The sequence below is a fragment of the Trichechus manatus genome, unplaced genomic scaffold (assembly GCF_000243295.1).
Source record: "Trichechus manatus latirostris isolate Lorelei unplaced genomic scaffold, TriManLat1.0 scaffold00003, whole genome shotgun sequence".
NCBI classification, from domain to species: domain Eukaryota; kingdom Metazoa; phylum Chordata; class Mammalia; order Sirenia; family Trichechidae; genus Trichechus; species Trichechus manatus.
In genome coordinates this window covers 8,885,082-8,904,492 of record NW_004443939.1, presented here as the reverse complement: position 1 = coordinate 8,904,492, position 19,411 = coordinate 8,885,082, and the positions used below count along the sequence as shown (strand labels likewise).

At 40.7% G+C, this 19,411-nt stretch overlaps 1 protein-coding gene across 4 annotated transcripts in view; it reads left to right on the top strand.

Annotated features, from left to right (window-relative positions):
* Window positions 1-12,275: 12,275 nt before the first annotated feature.
* The window catches only part of DOCK7 (dedicator of cytokinesis 7), a 288,307-nt gene continuing 281,171 nt past the window's right edge, over window positions 12,276-19,411 (top strand). For all 4 annotated transcript variants that reach the window (XR_002823979.1, XR_002823980.1, XM_004369004.2 and 1 more), the window contains exon 1: window positions 12,276-12,523. Coding sequence is in view for 2 of the 4 variants with exons in the window: in XM_004369004.2 (XP_004369061.1) it covers window positions 12,486-12,523 (38 nt within the window). In the remaining 2 variants the exon portion in view is untranslated. The remainder of the gene's footprint in view (window positions 12,524-19,411) is intronic.

Here is a 19,411-nt window from a genome sequence, read left to right as displayed (position 1 = left end):
AGGACCTTTTTTTTTGGTGAAAATATACTTAGGCAAAGATACACCATTCCAAAAATTTCTACGTGTACAATTCAGTGACATCGATCACATTTTTCCAGTTGTGCTGCAACTCTCACTATCTTTTTCCAAATTATTCCATCACCATTATCTTCAACTCACTGTCCCCTAGGCTTCCCATCAAACCTTTTGAGTTACTGTTGTCAGTTTGATCTCACATAGATAATTCCTTTTTTTTTTTTTGTACTTTAGATGAAGGTTTACAGAACAAATAGTTTCTCATTAAACAGTTAGTACACATATTGCCCTATGACAACAGTTAACAACCCCACAACATGTCAACACAGTCCTTTCTCAACCTTGGGTTCCCTATCACCAGCTTTCTTGTCCCCTCCTGCCTTCTAGTTCTTGTCCCTGGACTACTGTGTCTCATTAGTCCCATTTTGTTTTACAGGGCTGTCCAATTCCCGGCTGAACGGTGAACTTCGGGAGTGACTTCACCACTGAGCTAAAAGGGTGTCCAGGGCCATACTCTCGGGGTTTCTCCAGTCTCTGTCAGGCCAGTAAATCTGGTCTTTTTTTGTGAGTTAGAATTTTGTTCTACGTCCTTCTCCAGCTCTGTCCAGGACCCTCTGTTGTGATCCCGGTCAGAGCAGTCAGTGGTGGTAGCCGGGCACCATCTAGCTGTACGGTTGATTGTCCACCATTTTGTCATCTGATGTGATTTTCCTATGTGTTGTAAATCCTACCTCTATGATGTTAATGAGGTGGGATTAGTGGCAGTTATGTTAATGAGGCAGGACTCAATCTACAAGATTAGGCTGTATTTTAAGTCAATCTTTTTTGAGATACAAAAGAGAAAAGCAAGCAGAGAGACAGGAAACCTCATACCACCAAGAAACAAGAACCAGGAGAATACTGCATCCTATGGACCAGGGTCTGCGCACTGAGAAGTTCCTTAACCAGGGAAGACTGATGACAAGGACCTCCCCCCAGAGCTGACAGAGAAAGCCTTCCCCGGAGCTGGCACCCTAAATTCGGACTTCTAGCCTCCTAGACTGTAAGAGAATAAATTTCTCATTGTTAGAGCCAGCCACTTGTGATATTTCTGTTATAGCAGCACTAGATGACTAAGACACTGCTCTCAAAGCATTAGGTAGTGGTTAAGAGCTCGGCTGCTAACCAAAATGTTGGCGGTTCAAATCCACCAGCCACTCCTTGGAAACCCTATGGGGCAGTTCTACCCTGTCCTGTAGGGTTGCTATGAGTTGGAATCAACTCAATGGCAAAAAACAGGTTAGGTTTTTTCTTTATAGTAAGGACAGGTAAGAAATGGACAAGGGGAAGAATAGGTAGTCATTGCATGGATTTCAAAATAATATGCATAATAGTTATAACCACAACAGCAAAAATAGTTAATATTTTTTAAGTCTCTGAATGATTTAACTCTCCCCTAACAATCTATGAAATAGATGTCATTATTGTTCTCAATAAGATGGTTTAATCACTTACTTACTAGAGGCAGTGATTTAACCATTTTATTGTTAGAAATCTGTAGCTTTCTCAACATTTTTTCTTGAGGACATCTTTTGTGTGCTTCTGAATAACTTTTACCTTCTTGAAATGCTCTCTTTCCTTGGCGTCTATGAAACATATCGCCTCATTCTTTTCCTATCTCCATGATCCCTTCTTCCTATCCTCCTCCTTCATAACCCTTCACCTTTCTCTTAAAAATTTGGTTTCTGTCCTCAACCTTTTTTTTCCATTCTCTCAGTTGACACATATAGCATCTACCCTTATACCTCAAATTTCCATGTAGATGCTGATGATTCCAAAGTCTGCCTGAATGTCCTGTATACCTGTCATGCTCCACTTGTGCAAAACTGAATCACCTTCTTCACTTCCTCTCCAAATCTCTTCCTTCTCTTATATGCTCTTACTCAGTAAATATAACTTACCAACTTCTGCCCAGGTGTCAACACCAGAAACCAGGGTATCGTCTTGGGCACCATCCTGTCACTCATCTTTTATATCCAATCCATAGCCAAGTCCTGTCAATTCTACCTCTTAAATGACTCTCAAACCAGTCCACTTCTCTTCATTTTCACTGTTGTTATCATAGTTTCAGGTGCTTTTCTTGTTTAGCATGATAGAAACTGCTAGTTGTCCCCCAGAAAATTCATTCTTGCCTCAGTCTATGATAATAAATCCTTTTTTTAAAAAATTGGGCATGCCTCACAGAATAAAAACTACATTTTCTAGCTATCCTTGTAGTTAGGCAATGGTAATGCGTCTAAATTCTGGATAATGGGATATGAGATAAAGTGATGTGAAACTTCCAGGTCATAAATTTAAAGGGAAATTTATCCCATTCTCCATTTTTCTGTCTCTTAGACTGTAATGTATATGTGGTAGTGATGAACCAGCTTGGAATATGTAGATAAAGGCAACACTTGGAACTGCTGTATCATCCTTGAGTTGATTATGTCGCAGAACATTAAGTGAAGAGGAAACTTCTCTTGTGCAAACCACGGTTATTTGAGTTTCTATCACAGTAGCCAAATCTATATATTAACAAATGTTGTTGTTAGGTTCTGTACAGTCAGTTCCAACAGAGACCCTATGTACAACAGAGGAAAACACTGCCTGATCCTGCACCATCCTCACAATTGTTGCTATGTTTGAGCCCATTGTTGCAGCCACTGTGTCAATCCGTCTGTCATGGATTGAATTATGTCCCCCAAAAAATGTGTGTGTCATTTTGGCTGGGTCATGATTCCTGGTCCTGTGTGATTTTCCTATATGTTGTAAATCCTGCCTCTATGATATTAATGAGGGAGGACGGGTGGCAGTTGTATTAGTAAGGCAGGACTCAGTCTACAAGATTGGATTGTGTCCTGAGGCAATCTCTTGAGATATAAAAGACAGAAGCAAGCAGAGAATTGGGGACCTCATACCATCAAGAAAGCAGTGCCAGGAGCAAAGCGCGTCCTTTGGACCAGGGTCCCTGCGCAGAGAAGCTCCTAGTGCAGAGGAACACTGAAGAGAAGAACGCCGACAGAGAGAGAAAGCCTTCCCCTGGAGCTGAAGCCCTGAATTTGGACTTTTAGCCTACTTTGACTGTGAGAAAATAGACTTCTCTTCGTCAAAACCATCCACTTGTGGTGTTTCTGTTATAGCAGCACTAGATGACTAAGACACCGTCTCACTGAGGGTCTTCTGCTTTTTTCATGACCCTCTACTTTATCAAGCATGATGTCCTTCTCCAGGAACTGGTCCCTCCTAATAACATGCCCAAAGTATGTGAGACGAAGACTTGCTATCCTCACTTCTAAGGACAATTCTGGCTATACTTCTTCCAAGACGGTATTAACTAATACCCTTGAATTAATGCAACAGCCTTCTGATTGTTCTTTATGCCCCCACTTTTAACTTCTCTTCAGTCTATTTTCTTCATTAAAGTCAGGGTAATCACTGTAGAACTCAAATTTGATCAGATTGTTGCCTGCCATCCCCTACTTTTCATGCCATTTTCTTCAGTGTGTATTTTATATTCCTCAAACTGGGCATACAAAACCCTTCATATACTACCCTTTGCTTTGTCTCTCCAGTTTCACTTCTTATCACTCCCTACCTTGTAGTCTAAGCTCCAACCATGTAGAACCATTTGCAGTTTTACAGGCTAAGCTAAGCTCTCATACCTCAGTGCTGTGTACTCTGCCTGGAATGCTCATTTCTCACCCTCACTGCCTGGGTAGTTTCTTCTTGTACTTTAGGACTCAGGCCACCTCTGCTTGGAAGTTGTTCTTAACCATCCAAGAACTGGTTATCTTCCCCTCTTATATATTCCCAAGGATTCCTTGGTGGTGTAAACGGTTAACGCTGTCAGCTGCTTACTGAAAGGTTGGAGGTTCTAGTCCACCCAGAGGCACCTTGGAAGAAAGGCCTGGTAATCTACTTCCAGAAAATCACCCACTGAAAAGCCTATGGAGCACAGTCTTATTCCGACAGACATGACATTGCCATGAGGATTGGCTCAATGGCAACTGGTTTTATACATTCTCAAAGTATTCTGTGCATACTTTTATCAAAGAATTGCCTGTTTACTTGTCTGTCTCCTCCCATCGTCTGTAACTTCCTGGAGAGCAAGGGCTATCTTCTCATTCACAGTTGTATCACCAGGCCCTAGCAAAAGCCCTGGCACACAACAGCAGTCAAAAAATACTTACTCAGTGAGTGAGTTAATCAATGAATGAATGGATACCATGGAGTCATGAAAATGGCAATGGAACAGAATACAGAGACCTGAATTTTGTACCTGGTTCTGCCATTTCCTGGATTTTAGGTGAAATCATTTCACTGCACTTTAAAATGCTCTCATCTGAGGTAACTGAACCAGATAAGCTCTCAGGTTCTTTCAAGCTCTATGCTTTATAAATATATTATATAGGGAAGGTAAAAAGTATGCCGTTTTACAGAGCTGACAACTTTAAGGAGTTGGCTGGGTGATTCTTATATTAAAAAATGTACTTTGAAAAAACATGCCAAATAAAAGCGAACTTTTGTAAGAATATTTAAATTATGCTTTCAAACTATTTTTGTAGAATCAATTATTTTCACCAAATCTTTAAGAAGTATCTATTATAATCTCTGTTTGAGAAGTACAGAATGTGAAATTAATGTGATATTAGATAATTAGAGGCAGCAGCAGGGACAGTAGCAGAGCCAGAATTCGATTCAGAATTATCTAGATAGAATATCTTACCTATTGTAAAACAATTTTGTAATATTATAGAACCAAATCTGTAAAGAAAGCAGTGAACTAAGACAAATAGCAGACAGATTAAAACAGTGAATACCAAAATGAAGGTGCAAGAGGAGATTTTATTTTAGAATCATGTAATTACAGGGTTTGGAAGTATTCTTAAGGAGTAATCATCTGCCTTTTCTCTACCTTTAAGCAAAGCTCAGCAAGTTATGCAATTCCTTAAAATATTTGGAAAAAGAATATCCTGCAATTCTTTTTCACACTTGTTTCAGTATCTCTGATTCTGATCACAGAGAATTTTTTTTAAACTGTCAACAATTTGTAGCTGAGGAAAGAGAGGCCCAGGAAGTTTGTGAGTTGTTCAAAGTCACGCAGTAAGATAGTGGAAGAGCAAGAACTAAAAACACACTTTGTCGGATTTCCAGGTCCTCTGTTCCAACTGTATCAAGAAGGATTATAACTTTCCCATTTGACTCTCTGGGTCTCTTGGTAACTTTTCAATATTGTTCCTAGTTCCCCATCCATAGCCTTATCTCTTAGTTCATACCACAAACTGTTTATCCATTCATCCCTTGATAGACATCTGGGCTGTTTCTACCTTTTGTCTCTAGAGAATAATGTTCCTATAAACATGTGTATTCTTGCAGTTCTTTAAGTACCTGTTTTTAATTCTTTTAGGCATATAACCCAAAAACCTGTTGCCATTGAGTCGATTCTGACTCATAGGGACCCTATATACTCACTCTATTTTTAATCTTTTTTCCCCTTGCTGTTTATTTGTTAAAGGACTAGGCCATTATGTCCTGCAGAATTTCCTATATTCTGAATTTCGCTGAATGTAATCCTATGCTCTTGTTTGGCATATTCCTCTGCCCCATGTGTTTTCTATAAACTGATAATTAGATCTAAAGGCTTGATCAGATTTGGGTTCGAATTTATGGCAGAAATATTTAATAGATGGTGCTGTGAACATCTTATTACCTCACGTGAGAAGGCACAAAATGACTGGTCGTCTCTTTTTTATATGATGTTAAGATTGATCGGTAGATTCAGGTCTTATCTGTTTGATCCAATGATTTAAAGTTCCCCAACAGGCTTTTATCTAATGGTTTAGCAGCCATTATCATTGTCTGGATAAATGCTGCCCAATAGAACTTTCTATGATGATGGAAATGTTTGATCTGTGTATCTGTATATCTGTATATACATATGTCCAATACAGTAGCCTCTAGCCATATGTGGCTATTGAGTATTTGAAATATGCCTAGTACAACAGAGAACTGAGTTTTAAAAATTTTATTTAATTAATTTAAATTTAAATGGCTTCCTGTAGCTATTGGAAGGTGCAAGTCTAGACCTATTATTTCATCAGAGGTTGCATTTTTTCTGCATTTGTTAGATGGTATTCCTTTAAAAGAACTTTCTCCTACCAAATGTGGTTATCTTGAAATTTAGTTTATTTAGAAAAGACATATGAGCCTGTTTTTGAAGGGAGCACTGAGCCTGCATTATGGGCCATTTTGACTGGGGTGGCTTGCCTTTAGGCCCTTCCGAGCTCTGTAGAGCAGCAGAACCATAAGAGACAAATATGTTCTATTCTGAAAGGGTTGACATCATAGTGTCCGCATCATTTTTAGAGGGTCTGTAACAGATACTATTGGTACTATGGTATTTCCCCATGGGTCATCTCTGATTTTAGCTGCGGCTGTGGTGTATAGTTCCTTTGCACATTGATGGCTCCCCACCTGAAGCATCCACTGCATCTGTCAGCTTTTTACAGCATAGAAGTGCAGACAGAGTTAACGTCCCCAGGGTCAATCTTTAACCAAGGGGTTCAGAAGTTGTTAGATAAATGCCTAGACTCTCATTTTGCAGAGAGATTATTCTGAGCTGCATTTTCCACAGTTCCTCAGAGTGTTGCAGGCAGGACTGAACCCCATGCCTACCATGGTAACAAATAACACACGCTTTATTGGCTTTCTTTCCTTCTCTGTCCTACTCTCTCTACTCGCTCACTCCAGCTTTCTGAGATTGCTTCCTAATGAACTACCTGCACCCAAGTCCTTGTCTCAAAATCTGCTTTTGAGGAAATGTAAGTTAAGACGGGATCTGACAATACTTTAGTCCACAGCATTTATTCAACAAACATTTACCAAGTGATTATAATGGGCGAGGCACTGTATTAGATGTTGGAAATACAAGGGTGAACAAGCGATTGAGTCTAACGGGGTGCACAAATTAATAGGGAATAATCAGATAATGTGGTGAGTGTTACAGGGTTATACATGGGGTGCTGTTAGTTGTGAAGTGTGGCCAGGTTTAGGGTCCCTGAATTGTCCCTTGCAAAAGTCACATTCACTAGGTATTGAAAGAGAGAGGGACAGAGGACAAGGCCTGACAAAAGCATCCCTAGCTTAGATTTAGCACCAAACTCCTAGGCTTTAGTTTGGGATTGAGGTAAGCCCAAGAGGCATGCCCCAGGCCTCCCTTCCTCTGGGCCACACTCATTTAGTCTTCCCAGAACCTCCCAGTGGAGGCAGCCCTATGTGGACCTTATCGCATGAATCCAGTGCCACTTCATAAGAGCCAGGCCTGAAGAATTGAACACTCCCCCAAAAAATCCCCAAAGAGAACACATTCTTTCTGCAAAGCCAGAGCTTTATCCCTTATCACACAAAACCTCCACTCTTTAGTACCATAGCCTTAGGACCTTGGTCTTGCTCCATCCATAACCCTCCTTAGTGCTAAAGTAAAAGGAAGAAACTTGAACTTGCTAAAGGGTAGAATGTGAAACTAATTGACTTTATCACCTTTTTTCTTTTTTTTTGCTTTTTATTCCTAAATCTTATGCTTGAGGTACTTTAGAACACTGTATATGTCTAATGAGAAAATTGTCCTGAGGCTTTCTTACTCAAAACCCACTGTTTGGAGGCTAATTTGCCAAACTGGTCCTGGTCCCTGGTATGTAATTCTTTGCTAGTATCTTCCCATCGGTGAGGAAATTGGGTCCTGAATCCCAGTTAATGGGCTGGACCACTGGTGCTCCCAGAGATCCAACCAGTCTTTAACTGGGTTAAAGCCATGGAATTAACGTGGGATTAAACTGCATCCAGTTTTCACAACCTCATATCAAATAAACATCCTGGTGGTGATCTAGTCTTCACCTGGTGCTGACAACTGATGCTATCTAGAATTTCTATATACTCTTGCGGATGTGAATTTTAGAAACTGAGGTGCCAGCATTTCTCAGTTGGATGACTTCAGACCTAAATTAAAACTCCATTCTGGATTCAACTAAGATTTTCATTTCTGCTCTTCTAAAGAAACTATTCAGCTTTTTGTCAAAGTTTTACTGCTTGAGCAACGAAAGCCAGAATTTCTAACCTAGATAAAGATTTACTGAGTTCCTGTTAAGAATGTTTACACAGCTGGCTCAAGAAGGCACCTTATTCAATAGGAGTGTAAGAAATAAGACTGATAATGTTAAATGAAGTTAGGATCTATAAATAACTTTATAGCCAAGATAGGTATATATCAGGCCTTAGTCCCACATTCTGTCTCCCAAATTAATTTTCACTCACGGGGATTTTTCCATTGTATTTCTGCTAGTTCTTTTTAAATTGGTAAGTAGGTAGAGACTAAGTTTATGAAAATAAGGAGGCAGATAACAGTTATAAAAATCTTGGCTGTCTGTAACAGAGTGCAGAGATTTGAGCTTTAACTTATGTAAATAAACTTGCTGTCTTAACTGCTTTCAGGGAATTCCCTCAGTGAATGCCTGGGCCCTATCTCACTCCCCCTTTTCCTATAGGCAATATTTACATGTCAAAAGGCTTCAGATTTAGAGCTGATTTAATCTTCACTCTTTCTTAACTAATAGTCGATTTTACATTTCAAGGACTCCAGCTAAGTTTGACTCAGCCTGCAATTCATCACTAAACCCCCACATCAAGAATGTTTATATGTTTTAGTTTAGAAATATTGCCTTAGTTAAAAATTGTATCAGGAATAAGAGATTTGTGTTAGGCTAGAAATTGATGTTAAGAAAGTCTGTAGTTTAACAACCCCTTGTTAATTTCTCCTTCCTTCCTGCAACCTCTTTGATGTGAAAACATTTGCATTTATTTACTCTGCCTGTTAAATACCACACTGTTCTGCCTGCAAAGCCCAACATGTGCTGCAGTCTGTATTGAATGCCACGTGTTTCTACATTCTGCAGAGTGAAATAATTTCTTCAATAAAATTTTTGTTTTAATTTCTATCAGAGCATAGGTCTAGTATCTACACTAGGACAACTCAAATTGCTTTCTGAATTTTTCCTGTCTTAGCTCTTAACATATTGTTTGTATGTTTATCTCTTTAACTAGACTCTGAAGTCTTTGAGGACAGAAAAAATGTCTTATGTACCATTGTATCTTCAAGGTCTAATATTTTAGGAGTTTAATGAATGTTGGTTGACTGAATGAAGATCTGTATCACGTAAGACTCTTTAAGTTGCCAGTGACAGAAAACTCAATTCAACCTAGATTAAGCAAAACAAACAAATCCTAAAAGCTCCAATACATTATTAGTTCCTGTAACTGCATAGTTTAAGTCTCAAGTAATGTCATCAGGAACCCTTCTTTTTTATTTTTGGCTCTCCTCTTCTCAGTGATTCGCTTCACTCTCAGGCAGGCCCTCTTCAGATGCAGGCCTTTGGGATAGCAAATGTAATTTTAGCTGTGATTGGGCCTATCCCTAAACCAATCACAGAAGCCAGGGGAATGTGCGAATCTGCTTGGCCAGGCCTAGGTGGCCCACTTATCCTTGAAACTGAATCAGCTGCACAGAAGTATGGTGGATTGAGATGGGTGGGGGTGGCATGGGGAGAATGGATGTTGGTTAGCCAAAGCAAGTCAACTTTAACTCCCATTACTGAGTTCCATACACTTCCCTGAGATTGGACCCCTAAGGGGCCAGGGTACCTGCATACATTGGACTTGGTTGTGACTGCCAGCTCTTCCCCAGAGGTGGGGGCCACTCTTCTTGCTAAGAGTTTTCCCCACACTCTGCCTACTCTGCTTACAGCTTCGTCTTGCATATCCGCTTGCTGCTCTAAATGTTCCCAGGAAGCTACACACAGCATGCAAAGTCCTTTTCAGACAGTTTGGCAAGTAGTGAGTCATGTATACAAAGAACTATTCAATGCAAAATGTGGTCAGTTCGCCAACAGAGTAGTGAAAAGATGTTTGGAGAGCAGAGATAAAGGCATTCAACATCTGGCTGGGAGCATCAGAGCAGACAACATATTCAGGGCTATAAAGCAGCCAGGACAAGCTCAAGTGTAGGATGAATAATAACAATGATAATGAAATGGATTGACACAGTGGCTGCAACGATGGGCTCCAGCATAGCAACGACTGTGAGGATGGTGTGGGACTGGGCAGTGTTTCATTATGTTGCACACAGGGTCACTATGAGCAGAACCGACTCGACGGCACCTAACAACAACAACAATAACAGCAGCTAATATGTATAGTACTTACTGTGTGCCAAGCTCTGTTCTAAGAACATTTAATGAATTAACTCAGTGAACCCTCACAACTCTTCCAAGTAGGTACAATTATTTATCCCATTTTAGAGATAGGGTTAAATAACTTGCCTAAGCTCACATAGTAAGAAAGTGACAGAATTTGATTGGGCCTTCTAGGCTGGAGAGTCTTAAATGTAAGGATATAGTGTTAGCCATGACTTACAGTTCTTTGAGTAGCTGTCTCATTTTCCCCAATGGACTCAAACTTCTTAAGAGCAGTACTGTGCCTAGTTCAGCTTTGTGTTCTCTAGAACACTTAGCTGGACTCTTGCACTTAGGTAGAAGCTAACTATGTATCTTCTTTGAATAGACTAACTTTTCTTCCACTGTGTTTAAAAAGCAGTGTGTTAGTAGAATGAGCATTGCTATACAATAAACTAAGCCTTCCCACAGTGGATAGAGCACTAGACAGGAAGTTACAGATAATTGAAGCTCTCATCTCTGACTCAGAGTGTAACTCTGGGCAAGTGACCTAATGGCTCCATACTACAGATTTTCCCACTGTAAAAGAGAGAAACACAAGTATCCAACATACTCCATGCGACACCGTGAGAATAAATATAATAACAATAAACAGATACGCATATCAAATTCTTGCAATACTTAACTGGACAAGCACTATAAGAAAGCAAGCTATTTTTCTTAGTTTCACCACAACTTCAGTTATCAGCAAATATGCATTCTAGACACTATGGGATTACAACATGTTTTACAACAACAGTAAGACATGATCTCTGCTGGTCTCTATTTTATAGGATATTATGGGCAAGGCCAGTTTGAGTAAACATAGAGATAATTTAATAGAATATCAAAATGGGAAAGTATGTTAGAGCTCATCTGAACATATACATAGAGAGCTCATCTGGAGATACATAGGTATAGATATATGGAGACATACACACGCACAAATGAGACTCAAAAGCGGGAAGCAATGGACTCAGGAAGAGTATTTTTTTTTAAATTGTACTTTAGATGAAGGTTTACAGAACAAATAGTTTCTCATTAAACAGTCAGTACACATACTGTTTCATGACATTGGTCAACAACCCCATCACGTGTCAACACTCTCCCTTCTCAACCCTGGAGGGCTTTTTTTTTTTTTGGTAAAAATATAGATGGCCAAAGACACACCATTTCAAAAATTTCTACATGTACAATTCAGTGACATCGATCACATTCTTCCAGTTGTGCTGCCATTCTCACTACCCTTTTCCAAATTATTCCATCACCATTATCTTCAACTGACTGTCCCCTAGGCTTCCTATCAAAACAGGAAGGGTATTTTTAACGTAGAAACACTTGTCCTCAGAGAGAAGGCCTGGGTTCTGGGTTTGGATATCAGATGAGGGGTGTACCATCTTTGCCACCTGGGGTCAGTCGCTTAGCTTCTCTGCGTCCATTTCTGTCTCTCCAAAATGGGGTTAATAACAGAACCTACCTCAAAGGGCTGTTGTGAAGGCTAAAGTAAGATCATGCATGTAAAACCTTAACCCAGTGCCTGGCTAGCTAAGCACCTCATGTTAACTTATTGTTACCTCTGCAGAAGAAAAGCTTTTTCTGGCTCTTTTTCTATAAGAAAAACTATTCTTCCTCCAGCCAGACCCCAAGCAGAAAAAAAAAGTGCTTTAAGCTGCTAGGAGATGGGCACTGCAGGAACACGAACCCGGCCATCCCAGGCGGCAAAGCACAGACAGCCCCCCTTGGCAAAGTCCATCTTCCATTTCCTTCCCTTCCTTTTCGGGAAAGCCAAGCTCCCCTTATTCGTTCAATTATCTTGTTTTCCTGCCTTGCAGGGTCGCTAACTCCTCTCTGGCTTCTCTCTCCTTCCTCTGGGTTCTGCCGGCGGCGAGGGCTGGTGTCTAGGTTCCTCCACGCCCCGTTCTTCCCCCACGCCCCCGCCGGCAGCAGCTGTGTTCCGAAGCCCGGGATGCTGCCAGGATTGACGCGGTGGAGGAGGACCACTTTCTTCGTGCGCGCCTCTAAGGAGCATTACGGCAGGGCTCGTTCCCGGCTCCGGCCGCCAGCCCCAGCCTCCCGGGTCCGGAGCCGGGACTGGCGGAGGCCGCGAGGGAGGGAGCGCGAACGACGAAGCTCGCGCCTGCCCGTCCGCGCCCAGATCGCCGCCGCCGCCGCCGCGCCGCAGCAGCGATGGCGGAGCGCCGCGCCTTCGCTCAGAAGATCAGCAGGTAAATCTCGGGTATGGGGCTCGCCGCCGCAGGCGGAGGATGAGTGGGAGAGTCCTCCCTGGCCGGGCCTACGAGGCGGGTGGGTGTGGCGAGGCCGGCGTCGGGATCCCGCGGCCTGGCCCGCGCCTGGGCTGAGAGACAGAGGACGTTTGCGGCTGCTGTGAGCGCCCCTGAGGCCTCGCGCTGCTCTCGGATCTCGGCCTTCCTCCCACACCCTGGGCTGCGCCTCTCAGGGGAGCGCTGAGGGTCGCGTAAGCCAGCGCGCCCGCCTCAGCCGGCTCATCGGCGGCCCGGGCCTGGAGTTTCGCGGCGGTTTACTGAAGGGCGGTTGCGGGAGCTCGGCCGCCGGCCGGCGCTTCCCAAATTCTTTTGTGTCCCCACCCCCGGGCTGGCCTGGGGACGTAGCGGCGTTTTGCCCCTTCCACTTTTTCCGCCCACCCTCCGTTTGCCCCCAGGAGGGTACTGGCGTCCGCCCTCCTCCATCCCAACCAAAGGAGAGGTGCTCGGCGTGCTGTGGCCGGTGGGAAGCCGCCCTTCCACGCCTGTCACCCTTCCTGAGAAATCTGACAGGAACTCGCTTTGCACCCAGGGCCCAATTCAAAGTGGGCTTGTGAATTTAAAATGTCCGAAAGGTCGGCAGTTCTAACCCACCATCCGCTCCGCGGGAGAAAGATGTGGCAGTCGGGTTCCGTAAAGATTTACAGCCTTGGAAACCCTATGGGACGGTTCTATTCTGTCCTGTAGGGTCGTTATGAGTCAGAATGACTCCACGGCAACGGGTTTGGTTTTTTTTTTTTTGCCCAAATGAAAAGTTAGACCTGTGGTCTGCACTGCCGTGGTCTGCACCATCGGTCAGAATTTCACGAATTGTAGGTTGAAGCTTGATCTTAGTAGCCGGTGAATTTAAATATGTGCCTGTGTTTCTTATAGAACCAGAGGAAGATGGATGATGGGCAATGTTCTTTATATACTGGCTCTTTGACTCATATTTTAGGAGTCTGAAAGTAAGCAAGTTATCAAGGTTGAGGTTTTCGAACTATTTACCTACTTGTGATTGGTTAGTTGCTACCCCTCTGCCCTTCCCCCCCCCCCAAAAAAAAATTGAATTACCATGAAGGATTCTTAGTTTTGTACAATTCCTTTGTGGAATATGCTAATGTATAAGACACTAGACAGTTTCTGTTTTAATAAAACCATATTTCTGTGAATTATAATGTCCTAAGAAAAAAGGAGGAGCTCGGTGTCACTTCGCAATAGGCTGCTGACCTAAAGTTTGGCAGTTTGAACCTCCCCAGCGGCTCCGTGGAAGAAAAGGCCTGGCAATCAGCTTCCATAAAGATTACAACCAAGAAAACCTTAGGGGAGCAGTTCTGTTCTGTAACACATGGGGTCACCATGAGTTGTAGATCCACTGGAAGGCAGCTAACAACAACAAGAAAAAAGGAAACACTAAAATATATTACTTTTCACACAGTTGTATTTCTGTGACTCTAAATCTTTGTAGTTTGGTGACTTTTTCTCTAAGATAATTAGACATACCAAACAGGTCCTTTCTTACCTGCCCAACCTTCCATAGTTTTACTTTACTGAACTTTGGCATGCTTTTCATTTAAACTTAAAATCGTTTTAACTTAAGCTTTGTGTTTAATTTTTTTTTCTTCAAGCTTTAAAACAAATTTCATTTTCTCTTTAGGAGGCATGTGCTTAAAATTAAGAACATGGGCTCTAGTGTCAGGCTCTGACATGGGTTCAAATCCTGACTGTAATTTTCAAACTTGGAACCTTGGCCAATATTTAATCTAAGTTTTAATGTCCTTATGTGGAAAATGGTAATATAATAGTACTCAACTCATAGGATTGTTTTGAATCTTAAATGGCATAATTTGTGTAAAGCACTTAGCATAGTGAATAGTTGTCTTTGAACACTTAACATAATTAGTATATCCTAGGGTGTTGTGATAGACTTAGTAGGAAATTATTACTTTTTTGCGGGGGGTAAAGTAGTTGAGTCTCATTTCTGAAGGTAATGTCATTTTAAAAAAGATGTAATATGAACTTATGTATTACTTGACATTCATTCTCAGTATTAATTTCTCTTTTATAGAACCAAAAGTTTATCTCTGAAACCACTATGCTGATAAGTAAAGTGCCCATGGGGAGTTAGCTATGACGTATATACAGTGTTTGTTCTCCATTCATGGAATTTGTTATCAGATGGGACAGGACAAACCCATAAGAAAAAAGATGCCAGTTGTGTAAAACAACACAAAATGCAAATTAGGATAGCCTTGTAGAGTTATAAAATTAAGGGAGACAATAGAAATGAAGAGCCAGGCACTGATTGGAGAGATACTTAGGACGTAGAAATGGCAGCAATTGATGACTGATTGGATATAGAAGCTGAGGAAGATTGAGGAGTCTAGGATGACATCCAGGTTCCTGACTTGGGCAAGTGGATGATGATGGAGGTGGTCATTGAGGTAAGGGAGTACAGAAGGAGGAATGGTTTGAGGGTGGAAATGAAGTAGGATGATAATGATTGAATTTTGAACCTGTTGATTTTGAGGTGCTGTTGGATCATACAAGGGGAATATCTATTAGGTTGTTGGTGCTGATTTAAGGCACAGAAGAAAGTGGGCTGGAAATCTAGATTTGGGAGTCATCAGCAAATAGATTATGACTTGAAGCCAGGAGAGTAGATGAGCTATTCCAGTGCAGACTTAATTTGGAGGGAGGGCCAAGGACAGAACTTCTATAGGTGATGAATTATTATCTGCTAAAGGTACTTTCCTCCTTGTTATTGAATATGATTGAATAATACTCCTGAATAAATTCTTGTTCTGCTTCTTCGTTTCCTGCTAGAAGAAGTATATAACACAAGCTTTGGATACAAACTCCTTGAGTTTGACATCCCAGCACTGCCATTCCTTAAATGTGTAAACTTGGGCAAGTTACTTCACCTCACTCTGCCTCATTTTTGAGATTTATAAAATGGAAATAATAGTAGGACCTACCTCATAGGGTTGTTGTGAGAATTAAATAAATCAGTGCCTGTAAAGTGCTTAGAATAGTGCTTTGCATGTAGTAAATGCCCAATAAAACTTCATGATTGTCCACAAACCTTTACTTTTTTTTGTAGGAAAATTCTTTTGATAAGTGTAGTGGTTGAGTCAAAAAGCATATGGAACATTATATGTTTTTTGTTTTATTTGGTTTAGATGAAGGTTTACGGAGCAAATTAGTTTATTAAACAATTAATACACATATTGCTTTGTGACATTGGTTGCAACCCCGCGATGTGTCAACACTCTTCCTTCTCAACCTTGGGTTCCCCATTTCCATTCGTCCAGCTTTCCTGTCCCCTCCTGCCTGCTCGTCCTTGCCCTTGGGCTGGTACCCATTTAGTCTTGTTTTGTTTTATGGACCTGTTTAATCTTTGGCTGAAGGGTGAACCTCAGGAGTGACTTCAGTACTGAGTTAAAAGGGTGTCTGTTGGCCATACGCTCGAGGTTTCTGCAGTCTCTGTCAGACCAGTAAGCCTGGTCTTTTTTTCTGATTTTAGAATTTTGTTCTTTGTTTTTCTCGGCTCAGTCTGGGATCCTTTATTGTGATCCCTGTCAGAGCAGTTTTTGGTGGTAGCTGGGCACCATCTAGTGCTGGACTCAGTCTGGTGGAAGCTGTAGTAGTTGTGGTCCGTTAGCCCTTTGGGCTAATCTTTCCCTCATGTCTTTGGTTTTCTTCATTCCCTGTTGCTCCAGATGGGGTAGAACCAATGGAGTATCTTAGGTAACCACTCAAAAGCTTTTAAGACCCAGATGCTACTCGCCAAAGTAGGTTGTAGACATTTTCTTTATAAACTATATTGTGCCACTTGAGCTAAATGTCCCGTGAGACCATGGTCTCCATCCCTCAACCCAGTAATTTGGTCCCTCAGGGAGTTTGGATGTGTTTATGAAGCTTCTATGACCTTGCCTTCTACAAGTTGTGCTAACTTCCCAAGTATTGTGTACTGTCTTACCCTTCACCAAAGTTACCACTTATCTATTGTCTAGTTAGTGTTTTTCCCTCCTCACCCCTCCCCTCCCTCATAACCATCGAAGATTGTTTCTTTCTGTGTGTAAACCTTTTCATGAGTTTTTATAATAGTGGTCTCATACAGTATTTGTCCTTTTGTGATTGACTTATTTCACTCAGCATCCATGTTGTGAGATGTTTTGCAGATTCATCATTGTTCATTATCCTTGTGTAGTATTCCATGTGTGTATGTACCGTAGTTTGTTTATCGATTTATCTGCCAGTGGGCACTTAGGTTGTTTCCATCTTTTTGCTATTGTGAATAATGCTGCAATGAACATGGGTGTGCATATGTCTATTCCTGTGATGGCCCTTATTTCTTAGGATATATTCCTAGGAGTGGGATGGTTGGATCATGTGGTATTTCTGCTTTCAGCTTTTGAAGGAGACACCATATCATTTTCCAAAATGATTGTACCATTTTGCATTCCCACCAGCAGTGCATAAGAGTTCCAATCTCCCCACAGCCTCTCCAACATTTGTTATTTTCTGTTTTTTTGATTTGTGCCAATAATGTTGGGATGAGATCAAACCTTTACTTTTAAAGAACTGTAGTAATCTTCTTGGTGCAATTATTTCTTAACTCTTTGCATTTAGTGCTGTTATTTTTTGAGTTCTGATTTGATGATTTCTCAAAGCTCTTTATTCTTATATTACTGATTGGGAACTACTTACCCCAGCTTATCATTGAAAAGCAGACTGTATATTTTGTCCAAGTAATTGCCTCTTATACTTGTCTGTCCTCCTGGCTTTTCGAAGATGAGTCCCATGCATTGTTAACCTTTATAATCATCCTCCGGCATGTAACAGGTACTCAGTAGACATTTATAGAATGTTGACTATAGATTAATTATCTAAGATTTTGTTTGGATTATTTTGTCCTGTCACTTGATATTTACCAGTTATGATAAAAATTTGTGTACAGTTAAAGCACTACCACATTTTACTACATACTCATCTTCATAACTAAGAAAGGCTGGTAAAAAGAACATTGTAAAGAATGTAGGCTCTGAGGTCATGTTGCACAGGTTTAAGTTCTGCCTATACATAGTTCAATAGCTGTGTAATTTTGGGCAGTTGATCTAACCTCTCTGTGTCTTAATTTCCTCATCTCTTGCTACTGTTATTAGATGCTGTCAAATCACAGAAAGAAATGTCGTCCAGTTCTGGAGCCATCTTCATGACTGTTTGTATTTCTAAAATGGTAATAATAGCCTCCATAAGGTTAATGTGAGGATTAAATGAGTTAATACATGAAAAACACTTCTAACTATGCCTGGAACATAATAAGCATTCAACACGTTAGCTACTGCTATTGCTATTCCCATGTTATTTACTGTTATTATTATTCCCATCTTCTAGATGAGGAACTGAGAGCTAGAGAGAGTAAAATTATTTGCCTAACTTGGGACTCAAACCCTAGTCATCTGATTTCAGATTTTGTAGTCTTTTTATTCTACTATATTTTCTTTTTGCAAAATGTTTTCTGTGGTAGTTCCAGGTTTTCTAACAGTGCTACTGTTAGCATCCTAAAAGTTATGCTTGGCTTCTTAGTCTTTCCTTTGTTAATTTGGTATCATGTTTCTGCCTAAGTAGCAGAATCTAATGAAAAGTTTTCTTCAGATCTTTATTTCTGAGGAAAATCTTAGATGAGTAGGGTTTCCTGGATATAGGCTTATTTATAACCTCAGTGGTTTTTAGCCTTATATCTGTTCATAATTCTGCCCAGATAGGCTCAATCTTTTAATCAGTCCAGTTGACTTTATTCAATTCATTATCTCCCGAACTAAATGCTTTCCACATAGTATCAACTGTTTCAGTCTTGCCTGTTTCATCAATTGGAACACATATTCTTTACTGACCTTTACTTTTACTTATCTCACTAATTCTTAATGTTGAATGTCTGATCGATTTCTTGATCCTGAACTGCAGAGTAGTATTAGAGGGAGACTAGACCAGAGTTGGCTTTTTACTAATTAATGCCTTCTCATTTGAATATGAGGTTTATACCAAATCATTTCTCTTATTATCCATCTTTGTTTCTCTAATTCATCTTTTACAGAAAAGTTTGAGATCTCTAATATGAGCCCTTCATTTTAACCTCAATATTCTACTGTCCTGGTATGCCACTCAGCTATCTTTCTCTTGAGCCTGAAAAATTCTCTTGTCTGTAAAGCTTACTTATTCTACTATGCCCCATACCCCAAACCAAAACCAAACCTGTTTCTGTCCGGTTGATTTTGACTCATGGTGACCCCATGTGTTACAGACTACCTTGAATGTACTTGAACTATAGAACTTTTTTTTTTTTTATTGTGCTGTAGATGAAAGTTTACAGAGCAAATTAGTTTCTCATTAAACAATTAATACACATTGTTTTGTGACATTGGTTGCCAACCCCATAATGTGTCAACACTCTCCACTTCTTGATCTTGGGTTCCCCATTACAAGCTTTCTTGTCCCCTCCTGCCTGCTCGTCCTTGCCCCTGAACTGATGTGCCCATTTAGTCTTGTTTTTTTTTTTTTTATGGTACTTCAGGAGAATGCTTACAGAACAAATAGTTTCTCATGAAACAGTAGTACACATATTATTTTATGACATTGGTTAAAAACCCCACAACACATCAACCGTCTAACTTCTCAACCTATGTTTTTGGTGAAAATACACATAGTCAAAGATACACCATTTCAAAAATTTCTACATGCACAGTTCAGTGACATTGACTACACTCTTCCAATAGTGCTGTTATTCTCACTTAAGATGAAGGCTTACAGAACAAAATAGTTTCTCATTTAACAGTTACTACACATGTT